Here is a 14,814-nt window from a genome sequence, read left to right as displayed (position 1 = left end):
CAGGCGGGTGCTAATTAATAAATTTGAGTAAAATAAATATCTTCTTAGGAGCCTTACTATGCCTCCGCATTGTTTTCCAGTCTATACACTAGATATTTATAGATAAAACTTCATCTTGACAAATCTGTAAAAGTCCATATAGTACCACTTTCCCAACAGACAACCAACAATCAGTTAAGCGCAAGTGGTTTAGTGGTAAAATCCAACGTTGCCATCGTTGGGCCCCCGGTTCGATTCCGGGCTTGCGCATTTCTTTTTTAAAAGTAAACATAGGCCTTCGTTTGTATACTCTGTAACAGTAAGCCTTTTGTGTTTAAGTTGCTAAGATAATACAATATAATGTCAGATTCTGTAGTGTTGGATTCAATTTTCAATGATTTTCAAGTCAAATGAAAGTGAGAATACGGAAAAACATATTTTTATCATTAAAGGATTTATACTTAAGTACAAATAAGGTCATTAAATAAAGATGGGGTCGTTGAAATTTAATCACAAACTTCAAAAACAAAAGCGGATTACTATCCAAACAGTTATTTTTTTTGGTTTGTTATTATAAATTATTTCTTTTCGAACTTGAACGATGTGCTTGTATCAGGACTAGTTTTGAAACATACACTTCAAAGAAGTGAAAAATAAGAATGTATGGTCATTATGTCTGTATGATTACAACAGTGTTAGGAACTGTACAGGTATTACTGCTGTCATGGCAAATGAAGAAGATTGAAAGATGCATTATTGGTGAATGTTTTAACAGGCTTGTGCCTGAAGCAGAGAAAGTAAGGCTTTAGTTATCGATGGTAAATTAGAATCCTGCCTTCTTGTATTCCTTGTAAGTCATTTCGTAAATTGGCTTTTGAGCAACACGCGAACCAATCTTAGAGAAGATGTTAATGTCGGCTCTAGTAAAACCTTTAGAGAAAGCACATACTGCAGTATTTTTCTTTCTAGAACAAGAAGTACAAGGTTGGAAGTAGATTATCTTATCCAGATGCTTGATAATCTTAGCATCTGGTTCCCTGCTTTCAATCTTTGACATTAAATCTTTAGAAATGTAAGCAAATGTGCTGCTTTGACTGTACACTTCTTGGCCTAGCTGGGTTTCGATCTCATGCTTGGTTAGCTCATGGTGTAGGCTTTGACCAAACATGTGAAGGACAGCTTCGTCTTGGCAAAGAATGTCTATCTTAGCGTCACATTTAATTTTCTTGGAGCGGCATTTGTCACAACTAGGGCCAATTCTTTGCCTCTTACCTGCATTGTTGGCCACTAGATCTGATGTAGACTTGATATTACTTGCCATAGTATTGAATGCAGACACAAAAGGGGAAGATTTCTTTGGCGGTACAGAAATCGGTTTTTGGATCACACCAAGTTTTGGGGAGGGTAGTTTCTGTTTTGGAGAGGCAAGGTTTAGTATAGCTTTCTTAGACTTCGATACCTTGAAGGCCCTACTTTCGAATTTGCTCAATGTGGCACCGATGTTAGCGGACCCAATAACCTCACCAGGTGTGGTTGGGGAATGTGTGGTGTACGTGCTTGTGAATGATGGCAAAGTGCTTAAAGTTGGAACGTCTAGCATTTGTGTAGGCTTTGGCAAAGATGATACGGGACTCAATGTCGCAGCAGCAAAAGCAGGATTATAATAGTAATGGTCATCTGTTCTAGCCTTCTTCAGTTCTAGGTTAACATGCTGACTACTTAAAAATAAATCAGTAGAGGATACCGATGATGCAGCAGAGGAAGTGGAATCTATGCGGCTCAATGTAGTGGAGCTGCTATTACTGCGAGAGCTTGGTACACTACTCAACGAATCACCAAAGGAAGCCCTTGACGATGATAGATTGGGTAGTAGCAGTGGTGGGAGAGATGTATCTCTATTCAAAACAGTTATACTTGTAGCCATTTCGTTAATTTTTAGTTTATGCTTTTTTCTTAATTCAATTCCTTCTTCTATGAAAAAATAGAAAAGAAGTTAAAACAATAGAATATTTCCTTACCTTTAAATTTTAAGTTCCGGAATGAAGAATACAGTTAAAGCAGGAATAAAAATAAGTTAATCAGTATTACTTAAACTGCAGTTCGAGGAATCTCATGATAAACCTTGTTACTTATATATAAATTTTTTTTTTTCAGGTGGTAAAATTCCTCATTTCAATACCAAATGGTTTCTCCAGATGGTTTGATTATTTTCCTGTCGTTGTCGTTTCTCTACATGATTGCTCTTCGACCCACTACTACATCCCCCTCTCCCTCCAAATAGTAGAGAAACCCCAGAAATAAAAATTCAAATAGGTAAAAGTGCGAGAGAGTAGAAATCCGCTCTGATTCCTTATCATTCAAATTTCCATATTGTTTTGCAACAATTGATACGTGCTATTCTCCTTGCTATAGCTTTTTCTTTTTCTCCTTCCCACTTCTTTTCTTTTGCTATTGATGTTTTCTTGCTAGTTCCATTTAGGAAATGAGCCAAAGTACATAATCCTTCTCCCTTTGTTCTAATCGCACACAGGACAACGTCTTCCGCATCTTGCCATTCTATAAACTCCCCTCTTCCACTGTACCAATTGCCAGCTTCCTTCCCCTCTGTAGTCTGCGCTTCGTTACTGTCACAAAATATTTATTGCGGGATGATTATGAGACGATGAAAGTTGGAAGGAAACAGCAAATCTCCAGCTGAGTAGCAAGAATTATGATGGAGGGGCAAAACATTAGTGCTAGAAACAGCAGTGCGACAGCAATATATTATGGAAAAATAGAAGACAAAGGGTCCAAAAAGAAGCAGAACGAAAGTTTTTCCTTCCTCGACCTGGAACCAGTTGGGCCCTACTTCCATTTCACACACAGATCACGCTGGAGAAGGAGGGGAAGGGAGGGTGGAAGTTTCAAAAAGACTCATAACACACACACACACACAAAAAAAAAGAAAGAAATTGATGAAGAGGACTCCATTCTGTACAGTGAAGTCTGTGCCACATGTAAGAGAAAACACCAGAACCTAATCTGAGCAAGATTTCTGTACTCAAGGAAATAAAAAATTGGAGTTTTTCCAGAGATGTAATTGCAGTAAGGGCACATACTAAAACAAAAAATTCCGAGATTACTTTACTATAGCACCTTCTGTGCATGTTACGGTCGTACTCATTAGCCCATTTGAGAAAACCAGTTGGGCAAAGCCCTTAGAAAAGGCTGGAGGGATGGTGTTGTTTGCTTTATTTTCATTTTGCGTTTCTCTGACACTTTCTTTGACCCCGCATTTGAGATATATTAGGAGTGTTTGTGCTGAGGTTTCATTGCATTGCTGAAGTTCGTCTTCTCTTATTTTTTGCGGAAAAATTAGTCCCTAAACCCAATCCTACCTGATTTATTGAGCCATTCTTCGAAACACACAAAAACATCCACAAAAAAATATTTTCCATAGACAAATGCAGGAGAAAACACCGGAATAATTGTTTCTGATAGCAAAAGAAAAGATGATTGCCCTCTAACATGCTATTCTTAGCCTCCTCGGACAGTAATTTTTCCGGTGATCCTTACTTGAGCCTTTAAAGCCCCTCCAAATGCACAGTACACACTGAAACGCCTATACGGAGTACTTGAGCTAACTGTGTTTACCTTTCTGTGAGTGTTCAAGGGCAACATCAATAATCCTCTCCCTTATCCGTACGCCTGGTTCTGTGCTCAAAAATCCTCACAAAGACGAGATATAGGGATGTAGGCTCCTTTCTCCAAGGCGGGGCACATATCTGAAGGAGGGCACACTTCCCACACGCTCCATCTTTTGCTTCTTCCTTACATTCACAACGCAGATGTACCAGTACGGGAACAACCACTATAATTACCAATAACGGAAAAATCAATTTGATTGGAAAAATTCGGAATAACTACTTTTGTTTCTCCTGTCTTCTAGGTGTCAGATCCGAGTGAACCACGTAAGACGGGGTATCTAGGTGGAGGGGGGGGAGGGTAGGAAAGCCAGCGAAGGTAATGAGAGTGGAGAAATGCACGGAGAGTACAATTTTTGAGAAAACTTGTGGAAAGAGAAGATGGAAATATTAAAAGTGGGGCAAAAAAACCCCTTTGGAGTTCCCTGCTTGCATTTCTGTGGGCTGTTTGAACTTGCATGGAAAAACTTCTTCCCAATGATATGAGAGAAAGACACATATGATTTTACCATCCCGCACTGATGCGCCGCAGAAGGAAGCAGCACCATAGTGATTTTCCTGCTGTTCGATTGGAAAGGGAATGGCAGAGATGCAGGGGCTATCTAGCAGCACCGCTTTTAGGAGTCTTTCTTCCGAAAGGGCGTGTGGTTCAAATAGTTAGAGCTATATTCGTGTTGTACCTCCTTTTTCCTAAATCTGGATTAACACTCCAGAAGAAAGGGACTCTCGGAGAAAGTCATTCCATAGTCGTGAGCATTTCATTAGTTTAGCTAGCTCAAACACCAAAAATCTGCGTGTCCCAACAAAAGAAATGAACGGGACGACAAATGGATCGTAAGTATATGTGCGCACGCTTGCGCTACTGTTCGCAAAGAAGCACACTACCGCCGAAAAAGGATTTTCCAATTGATTACCATTTGCCAAATGATTGCAATGAGATTGGATGGAAAAAAACCCATTGCAAATGTACCCCCAGAAACAATTATCTCGTTTCTTTTTCTCTCCCCAAAGTAGGAAGTGGGGCATTCACTCGCTTGTCCCTTATCTCTGTTCTTGAAAACTCACCATTATGACACATTTCTAATTAAAATACGGACTCCGTAGCAGCGACGGCAGACTCGAAGGAAATATGCTATACCGCTGCAGATAGGAGAAGACTCTATTGGGGCTTACCCAATTTCGTATATCCCTTAGAGTAGTTCCGTGCGGGGCAAGAACATAATAAGGCTTTTCCAAATGCGGCAACTTGTCTCATGTATGCTTGTTGACGTGGCTTGTGCCAACTCCATGGGTTACATCAAATGCTTTGCTATGTGCAGTACACACAACACCCTTGAATCACGCCTTTTTCTGGAGTCGCTTTTGCTCATGAGGCACTGTTAGCCACAACCCGCAAAATCTATCAACCTGGGCATACTTAGCGGCAACTAGTAATAATAGGATACTGGTTTCCAATATGCCCTACACGGAATTGTAACCCCGCCTCCGTTTTCTTTTTTTTTTTCTATTTTCTCCCTACTTCTTGGCATTTTTTTTAGTATTTTCAGTTCCTCGGAGAAACTTTTTTTCACAGTGGTTTTTACTGCTTAGCACGTCATCATAAAACTGAGATCAAGGAAGCCTTCATCCTTCTCCTAATGACGTATATGCCAGATAGTAAGAATGGAACTATACTTCAGTTTTGATTTATGATGACAACTTAGATCGGCTAACATCGTCTAGGTGTTCGAAGGCATGCTATGTGGCACTTTTCCAAATCATATCGAATGCATTCTTAACTCTACAGTTGCACAAACACTTCGAGCAGGCCGCGGCTTAGTGCGAAATAGTTGTATAAATAATTTATTACAATTATAGAAGGAATATTGATGTATCTTGAGACCCGATAGAATACACATACGTTGAATAGTTCTATATAACAAAGGTCTAGTTATAGAAAAAAAAAAAAAGAAATACAACTGTAGTCGTTTTCTTTCACATTAATGCGATTATCATTTCATATGCAGTTTAGAAGAGTCGAGAACATTAACGAAGTCCAACAGAGGTCATTGACTGATCCTCACCAGGAATATTTGTAGCTTTTGAAAGGTGCTGAAAATTGGAACACGAATTAGAACAAAGGTTAACAGTTTCCACTGCGAATAAAAAGGAAAAAAAAGACATGGTATTTTCAAAGTTTCTTCCCGAACCATTTCAGTACATATCTATCATAGCGATGTCATAAAATTATCCAATTCAGCGAAACCTTCGTCAGATAATAATTGGCTTGGAGGAGACACTACCTGTAAACTGCTAATGGGGGAGTTATCATCTCTACCTAGTGTTGGGCTGGTGTGATGCGTAAGGTTGAACCGTCCTTTATTATCAAAATCTTCACCGGTATCTTGATTATTATTGGCTCGAGTGGAATCTTCTTCTCTTGAAGATACTCCTGCAAGACTAGAGTCAACATCCATATATGCATCGCCCCCGCTGTACCTGTCTATATCTGCAAAAGTCGGTAACAAACTATCATCTATGTTATTGACCTCTCTCACATGCATTAAGTTAGAGGGTTGCTTCCCCAGAACACCTTTATAATCACTAGATTCTCTAGAAGCGTCAAAGGAAATAGAATTACTCTTAGGATTGGCTAATGCATTATGACTGCTTGCATTACTAAACATATTGTTATCTTCAAAACTAGGCTTTCTGATACCAAGAATTGGATCTGGATCGGAGCCATCAAATTTCGAGCTTGACGTAAATGACTGTGTAGGTTCATCTTGAGTAGAAGTTTGATTTTTCTTACGGTAAAGTTGTGATTGTGCCTGTCGAGCTAACATCTGTTGTTCTTGAAAGTGTTGGAACTCGGCTCTTCTATCACTGTCAGAACGAGTTTGATTATAACTGTTGGTTGAATCTGCAGCTATCTCGGTCTTGTTCGACTCCATCCGATCCGGAATATCCATAAAACTGGGAGTTAGTGATAGCACCTCGACACTTCTAGTGCTAGCGTTGTCTGTCGTAACCTTTTTATCATCTATATAATCATTAGAGTAACGACTGACTGCAATACTATTATTTTGTTTGTTGTTGGGATCACGAGAATTCAAGTTCACAGAGAAGCGATCATTCTTATTATTTCCATGACCAAAAAAATTCATCTTCGACATATTAGAAACAGACGAACCATTTGAAAGCATATCTAAAAGACCAGTATATGCCAAATCTTTCGGATTTGAGGTAATAATATCAGAATCACTCATGATCGCCTGTTCTGCCTCTGTAGCTGTTGTACTGAAATTGTCACTATAATGACTTTGAATATCGTTAGCCATGTTGTTGTCTCTATCCGAGTTTCTATTATTCATAACATCATTAAATTCGACACCATTCGGTGCTTCATCAATTGGTAAAGGCCAGTCTTGAGCTGTTAATGATTCACTTCCGTTGACTCTTCCTATTCCGTTTATGTCCGGCGGCACATATTCATCTAGTGGAATAATGACCTCTCCAACATGAGTCCTAGTTTTAGGAGTAATTTTCTTAGAGTTATACAGCGGATTTAACCCAATGGTAGCATTTTCATGCGAGTTTTGCTCACTCACCGATCTCTGAATTTTTCTTGGTTGTGAGGCAGTATAATTATGATTATTTTTTCCATTTGGTATGTAGTCATTTCTGTCACCCTGTGATATATTGTTATTCGAAATAGGACTTATATTATTATCAGATTGATTACCTGATTCCCAATCGAGAGACCTAATTGGTTGATTATTATGTGACATATTGTTTGACTTCCGAAATACTCCACTATGTGTCGGTGGAGATAGCGTATCACTTAAGAGACTGAATGAAACGGTACTTAGAGGTGGACTTTGAGGCAGATTGAAGTTATGTTCTAAGGATTGGGTAGAATGTAAAGATGAAATTGAAGTCATCGATGGAATATGATGGTATTCTTTTGTGACCCTACCAGTAGGGACAGGGTGTGTATGTGTACTACTGTGACTTGTTCCTGATACACCGGCCGAATGTATTGCTGTTTGTTGGTTGTTTACACCTGTATCTATAGTATCCAAAAAATCCCTACCTAGTAAACTTGAAGAGTCATTATTTGGTCTTATATTCCTGTTGAACACAGAACTTTCTAATGACGTGGATGAATCTATTCTATCCAGGAATGGATTAGACGTCAGATTCGTAGATTCATCATTTTCATTCAAAGAGTTTGAGAAGTTATAAAACTTATTGGCTGACATATTACTAGGGTGAACACTCAGTTCATTTATTGATGCAGGACTCGTAACATCACCAACATGACCAGAAAAACTACTGAAGCTATTCTGTTCCTTCAATCCTATTGTCAAACCACTGCTACTTGTAGTGTTATTTCTTCTCCTCAAAGACTTCCCATTTGTCGCCATCGTGGGACTAGTTTGACTATGATGCAGATGAAGGTGGTCAGATGAGATCGCTTTACGCGGTTCCAAGGAAATCATTTTCTTTCTAGTTGCACCAGATGAGGTAGGACTGATGATTCCAGGAGGCATAGAACTAACCTCTTTCTTCTTCCTTGTCTTCTTCTCTGGTACCGGCAATGGCAACCCTTTCCTCCTTGCCTCTTCCTCTGCCTCTTTCTGGAGCCGCTTTTTCTCAAGCCTTCCACATGTACATCGACTCTCATCGGGTATAGTCTTCTTATTTTTTCTTAGAAATTTACAATAGTCACAGGTGGTAGACGGCCTACCTTTAGGTTTTATCATCATCAGTGGCTGATCTGAATGGTTACATGTGGTAACCCTATGGCCTCTAATACATCTCTCACAAGCGTATTTAACGCCATTTATCAAAACCATTTTAAGTTATGGGATGGTCTCTTATGTTCAGTGAAATATTTTTTCTTCAAATATAATACAGATAAAATTCTTTTTAGCAGTTCTAATGCTAATCTCTTTTTGTGTTTAGGATGCTTCAATTTAATAGTCTTATTTAAGTACTATTCCCAAATGCATAAATACAACACTGTGTTTTTTTTATTTTTTTTAATTCTGTTTGAAATAGGTGGAAATCGGGGATCGCTGATCAAAGATGCCTATTGAATTTTAATGTCCGTTTTCAGCCTTTTTGCAACCTTGATTTGTTTCTCTTTGAAAATAATAATATCTTAGTATATCTTTATGAAGTAGATTAGCTGATCATCAGACTATGCCTTCTTCTTACCTAAAAATTGGCGGTTTGCCCCTCCTAGACCTCTTTCACTTCACACGCCCAGTATTATTGAAAGTGAATAAACACTATATGGCAATCTTGCTATCCAGTTGACGGCTATGTTATTATTGATACGGAATTAGAAGAGTGTATGCCTGTCTATCTCCGCCAGTAAGTTACTGTTTTGTAGATTCTTTGGTCTATTAACAACTTTCCATCTTTTCCACATTTTGTACTATTTCTACCTTTTTAATCAAATGATTTATTTCATTCGGTTCATAATGTCGTCCATCTCTACAATAATTGTAACTCTCTGGATTTTTTCTTTTTTTTTTTTCCCTCCTTCCCTTGTAGTTCTGTTACAGCTCTTCTGTTACAATTTTGTATTAACAAGAAGCAAAAAAATCAAAATCAGGGCCTTCGGTAAAACTGCGAAGAAAATATTTTCGTCAGGATCTAGAAGGCAGGGAACACTATGCCACTGTACTGACAAGCACAGAACAAGGATTTGGGACCAGCACTTAGCACACAGAACATGGTCTAGCAAAGTAAAGGACTACTACAATGAAATTCCTGTTTTTCCTCTTTCTTGTTTCTTTTGCTCCTTCTCTGGATTTCGCTTTCACGGGAAGGTATCCCTGCAGCATTCACCCTCATCTAAATCTATTCTTGCCAGAGTGCAAGGCAGCGTTTTTGGCAGACAACTGTTAGTTCCAAGACAAGTATCCATACAAATTTAATGAAATTTGTTTCAAAATTACCCAAAAGTCGCACTGCAGCAATGGAACCATAATTTGAATGCTGAAATCTAGGAGTTCACAGAGTAGCTTAGGAGAGCCCCCAAACGGGATTATGAACTCATGTGATACTGGGCAGGAGAAACATCCCGCAAACTGGCTCACACGCAATGTTTTCCCCTTAATCCGTTCCCTTATAGGGAAATATTTGCGATAACGTTGGCATCGAGAAGAATTCTGCGCAGTGATTCATTTTTTTATATTTGGGTGTGTTCCCAACATTATGGTGGTATATTTGTTTGCAATCTCCGTTCTGGGACTACCACATGCAGTTGCTTTTAGACATTATGGATTTAGGGACGATCCAAATAATAAAGCCGGTCTATATCCGGAAGGGGCACAATACTATTGAACCTATGCAAGATTTCATTTTTTTTCTCATTTATTTTTAACTACTCCAACTTCATATGATACATAAGCAATTCATTGAGATGATATAAGCTGTAGTTTAAAACATAAAAGGGTTCTACGAGAATTTGCACCAGGAAAAGGATCCGTGATCTGTAGATACCGTAATCCTTCGATGAGTAGATGAGCTAGAAGTAGGAGGGGGGAGGTAAAAATACTGCTTTTATTATGTTTATATCAGCAGCTGAGTAGACTTTTTATTTGAATGCTGTGAAGACCACCAAGCGATCATATCTCAAGAACGTGCTAGTAAAAGGGAGTGAACGGCAAAATTTTTCAATAGTATGGAGCTCCTTGAATTGAATTTTACATCTAAAGAAACTAGTGGACAGTATCTGTTGTAATTACCTATCTCTCTATGACCAAGGGTATATAAATTACTAACCCAATTAATTATAGTTATTGGCGCACCCAGTCCGTATTTCAACGAATTGATCCGATTGAAAGAACTTTGTATCCGGACTGATATAATTCACTATGGTGCGTTGTGTTAAATTGCCCTTTGAAAATTCAGTGGATGACCAACTGTAAAGTTGTCATATTACCCGTTTCAGCAATGAACATACCTTCATGTACTACTGTATAGTTATAGTTTAACTTGAACATTTGTAGGAGGACACCGTGTGGAAGTAAAAAAAAAGGTTTGCAGCATATGTATTTACAAGTACCTGCACATTAGCTTCCAAAAGGCCGCCGCCAATGAAAATACTGCAGCGTTTTCAAATATTTCATCTTGCAAAACTAAGAAGTTTGAAAAATTTCTGGCTAGATCGAGTGACTATACGGTAACTAAAGAAATAGCCATGCACCACTACATCCGGAACAAAAATTGACGACCGGAATGCGGCTTTTTGATTCTTTAAACTGCAAATGCAGCCTGAGTGCTGAGTTCATCATCTGGTGAGTTGAGAAAGTAGAAGTAGTTGTCTGAGAAAAGAAAAAGAAAAAGAAAAAAGACGAAACCCAAACTTTCGACGAAAAATAAACGTTGGATGCTCAACATTGCAGCAAGGGGAACCACAAAAAAAAGAAAGTGCGCAAGCCCGGAATCGAACCGGGGGCCCAACGATGGCAACGTTGGATTTTACCACTAAACCACTTGCGCGTAATTACTTGAATGACAACTGTGTAAATTATTTTTGTGGTATATCATCCAAAATTTTAAGAACACGTGTCTCTGTCCGCATTACACGATAAAACCTATTACTATTGTCAATTCTGTTCAATCTTGCCTATAGTCACTATTAGTGAGGGAACACACTACCTTAAACAAAAGAACAATCATAAGGTAGTACCAAATTTTATCTTTAAAATTGGGAGTTACTATGTGAAATTTATGGCATACATACCTCACTATCTGGAAAATGCTAAAAATTTTCAACACCTAACGAAAGGACCATTAATCTATGTAATTTGGTAACACGCATTTAGTCCCCATTGTTTCTTGTAATTTAGATCAGATTAATTGACCTTGAAACTCAAGTCTTTCAATCAAACTCACAAATCAATTGGACAATGTATCCGTCAAAACAATAGCAAGTGACGGAAGCGAATCAAAATGGTATACAACTTCTTGCTCTTAGCGCTTAGGTAAAGTTATGGCACAGCAAGCCCTTTCAGTACAACCACGGTGGGTTTCTGTCACACCCCCCCCTTTAGACTGACATTTGTCTTACTACCACAGTGCATAGTCATCAAACACAAAGCAACGCCGTGAATATATGTTTTGTCATTGGATGTGCGTACAGCCGCCTATGCGATATACGCACGTCATATCGGCGGATAGATTCAGTTCTGTTTGTGTTTCAGAACTCCTGTGTCTGTTTCAGAGAAATAGCCGCAGACCACGAAAAAATCACAGCAGATGTATTAAAGAAGAAGGAAGGGTGGGGTGGGGGTTGCGGGGCGCGGAGCGGCAGTGGAAACGTGGACATGAACAGCCAGATCTCTGGATGCACACAGAGAAACTTGTACAGGACTAGGTGATGTAACCGCTGAGCCTCAGCCTGCGGACACTGTCAGATGTTTGGGCAGTCATATGTTAAGATAATCTTGTTTTATCAAAGACGTTGTCACTGAAAAGAGCGCACGGCAGTCAAATGCGTTTGACAAGAAAAAGGTGAGATCTGGGCGGCTAAACAATTCCCATGCCTCAAAATGGTTTTTGCTACACGGTGGGGATTCTGGGGGAGGAAGGAGGGTGTACTAAAGTATAAATACAGCAGCACTTTTAAAAGTTTTGAGTAACTTTATCAAATACTGAGCTGCACACACAAAAAAAAAGATTGCCAAATATAGTAGTGGAAGAATGGCAGTTAGCGGGTTACCTTTACTAAAAGAGTCAGATCCAACTCAGTATGATAGTGTAGCAAAGGTATGGCTGCTTGCCACACTGTCGGGAGGAAATGGAGTGGGCGGCTACCGGATTAGGAGGGGATTGGTTGATTCAAGATTTAAGAAAAAAGATATTTTAAACATATCCATACCAAAGACGTGCAAAGTCATCTCAAGAAGTAATGAAGCTTTACCATTAAGACAAGTGTCAAATCTGTTATATGGCGTCACGATATGCTACAACAAGAAGGCTGAATTTATTTTGAATGATCTCGATGCCATGTTAGTGCAATTACAAAGACGATTATTATTAACTAACACTGGCAAGAGTACTGTCACTGTCAGAAGCACGGTTGCAAATAACTCAACCCTAATTAATTTAAATTCCAACAACTTTTTGCTCAGAGATGACCCATTGTTTAAAATTGATTTTGTTAAGAACTTTTCACTGGATGAAAGTGAAAAGCAATTATCAGATGCGCAAACAATCAGAAAACAAGACTACATTAATGAATTAGGTGGACTGCTAGTTCCTGCACAAACCAATAGCTATCAGAATGTTAATTTGAAATCGAGGTTGCTGAAAAGACCTTACACAATAGATTCCGACGATTTGGAAGAACTACCAGTTGATGAAAGTTTGAATTTAAACCTAGAATTTGACGACATAATGAGTGAATCCGAAAAGACAGAGTTAGGAATAAACTCAATTAACAAAGATATTGATCTTGATATAAACAAACTTTTTCCTTCAGACAAGACCAGCCTATTGGGTGCTATAAGTGAAGAAACTTTCGATTACTATCATAATGATGAAGAGGCAGAAGAGGATTCTAATCTAAAAGATGAAGACACATTAGAACAGCCACCCAGAAAGAAACTGAAACCAAAAAATGTGTTTTCTTTTGTTAAGATCAAATACGATGATCGTATTAGTATCTCCAATGAACAAATAAGACGACAACAGGAATTATACAAAGATCATATGGCAATATTGCAACGAAAAGTTGTAGATAATAGTGGGAAAAAGCTCTCCACAACATATCAGTTAAAGCCATTCGAAGACTTAATAGTGAATAGCAAAGAAACTGATATTATGATTCGAGAAAAACAGCAGGCAAAAAAACCGAATGAACTTTTAACAAGTTTGAATGATTTGTTTAGTATCGAGGAGGACATTGAGAGAGGTCGTAGAGCATCTTCAGACAGACAAAGTAGTAAGTCCCGATCACAAAGTCTAAGAAGTGAAGAAATAGGGAGGAGAGTAGATAGCTCAAAAATCCTTGATAATTCCACAGCTGACAATGAGAACAGTTCCTCCTCACACTTAATGATTAATTTGGAACAAATAGACGAAGACTATGAGACAAATGATAACAGCTCAGAGTTTTCTGAAACGGATAGGCACAATTTTTTGAATTTAGACCTTCAAGTACCACCTTCTAGCTCGGGTAGACCATCTAGTTCTATTCGAGATATCGTAGACATATTGGAAAGTAATACCATGCACCCAAGGATTCGCCCTCGTCAATATACCACTGATTCAGAAAGAATAGATGAACATAGCATATACACATCAGAATTGAATAATATAGAAAGTACAGCCAGTGACCAATATCCTAGATCAACTCTAAATGTTCTAGATATTCAAGCGAAGAGGTTCTATGACTTCCTCAAGCAAAGAATGGAGGAAATGGGCACTCCAATAGCAAACTCAGCTAGATTTAAGAATAAGCTTTCTCTCGAATACATTATCCCTGGTAGAAAAGCAATGATAGTAGACGACGGTCATGATGGCCATGTAGAAATTGTATCCAAGTCTATTGCTGCTAATGTCTTTTTTAGTTTGCTGACGCTAGCCACACAAAATCTTGTCGGCCTTAAACAACGTCATCAAGAAAATATGACACAAGGATTTATGATTCCTTCTAGTTCTGATATAATTGTATACGCATGAAAATACGGCTGGTAAAATTGATAAAATTTGATACTCCTCCATATTATTCACTGTAATTTAAATTATGTGACGACTACAATTGACTCGGAGTCATCTTCCATCTTTTTCATATACTTGTTTTTTCCACAGAAGATGCGTACCCATTAATAGGCCCGTTAAGGAACCGTAGCATTATTGAATAAGACTTGTATCTTTGACGTCTTAAAGCCATAAAACCAAAATTGGGGTAAACTATTGCAACTTTGATTCGATGAATAAACGACACCCATATACTGTGTGCATCAAAATGACCTGCTTTATAGTAAGATTTTTATATTTGATTGGAGATAGCAATTTATAGAAATGATCACGGAAGTGAACAATATCCTAGAGCCTCTGATTCATATGACCTAATGGCAACACTTTTTGTAGGTGAATGCGCTTATCTTATATAAATGATTAGAACCATCGAGCAACTTAGTTC

At 38.4% G+C, this 14,814-nt stretch overlaps 5 protein-coding genes and 2 non-coding genes across 7 annotated transcripts; 3 read left to right on the top strand and 4 right to left on the bottom strand.

Annotated features, from left to right (window-relative positions):
- The first annotated feature begins 178 nt into the window (after positions 1-178).
- Positions 179-249, top strand: tG(GCC)10. The gene has a single exon. It is a non-coding gene; the product is annotated as a tRNA-Gly (tRNA).
- A 553-nt stretch (positions 250-802) lies between these two features.
- SUT2 (Sut2p) lies at positions 803-1,903 on the bottom strand (the record flags this gene model as incomplete). Its single annotated transcript, XM_449183.1, has 1 exon — positions 803-1,903. One exon carries the CDS (start codon positions 1,901-1,903, stop codon positions 803-805), a length of 1,101 nt encoding a protein of 366 aa, XP_449183.1.
- Positions 1,904-2,689: 786 nt separating this feature from the next.
- On the top strand, positions 2,690-3,004 carry GVI51_L09339 (uncharacterized protein; the record flags this gene model as incomplete). The annotated part of the gene is made up of 1 exon (XM_065626650.1): positions 2,690-3,004. One exon carries the CDS (start codon positions 2,690-2,692, stop codon positions 3,002-3,004), a length of 315 nt encoding a protein of 104 aa, XP_065482722.1.
- Positions 3,005-4,352: 1,348 nt separating this feature from the next.
- GVI51_L09317 (uncharacterized protein) lies at positions 4,353-4,688 on the bottom strand (the record flags this gene model as incomplete). Its single annotated transcript, XM_449182.1, has 1 exon — positions 4,353-4,688. The coding sequence occupies one exon, from the start codon at positions 4,686-4,688 to the stop codon at positions 4,353-4,355; it is 336 nt and encodes a 111-aa protein (XP_449182.1).
- A 1,181-nt stretch (positions 4,689-5,869) lies between these two features.
- Positions 5,870-8,503, bottom strand: HAA1 (Haa1p; the record flags this gene model as incomplete). The annotated part of the gene is made up of 1 exon (XM_449181.1): positions 5,870-8,503. One exon carries the CDS (start codon positions 8,501-8,503, stop codon positions 5,870-5,872), a length of 2,634 nt encoding a protein of 877 aa, XP_449181.1.
- A 2,591-nt stretch (positions 8,504-11,094) lies between these two features.
- tG(GCC)9 lies at positions 11,095-11,165 on the bottom strand. Its single transcript has one exon. It is a non-coding gene; the product is annotated as a tRNA-Gly (tRNA).
- A 1,203-nt stretch (positions 11,166-12,368) lies between these two features.
- On the top strand, positions 12,369-14,351 carry REC8 (Rec8p; the record flags this gene model as incomplete). The annotated part of the gene is made up of 1 exon (XM_449180.1): positions 12,369-14,351. The coding sequence occupies one exon, from the start codon at positions 12,369-12,371 to the stop codon at positions 14,349-14,351; it is 1,983 nt and encodes a 660-aa protein (XP_449180.1).
- Between the last annotated feature and the right edge of the window lie 463 nt (positions 14,352-14,814).

Source organism: Nakaseomyces glabratus, chromosome L, assembly GCF_010111755.1.
Source record: "Nakaseomyces glabratus chromosome L, complete sequence".
Lineage (NCBI taxonomy): Eukaryota > Fungi > Ascomycota > Saccharomycetes > Saccharomycetales > Saccharomycetaceae > Nakaseomyces > Nakaseomyces glabratus.
This window is presented reverse-complemented; position numbering and strand designations above follow the sequence as displayed.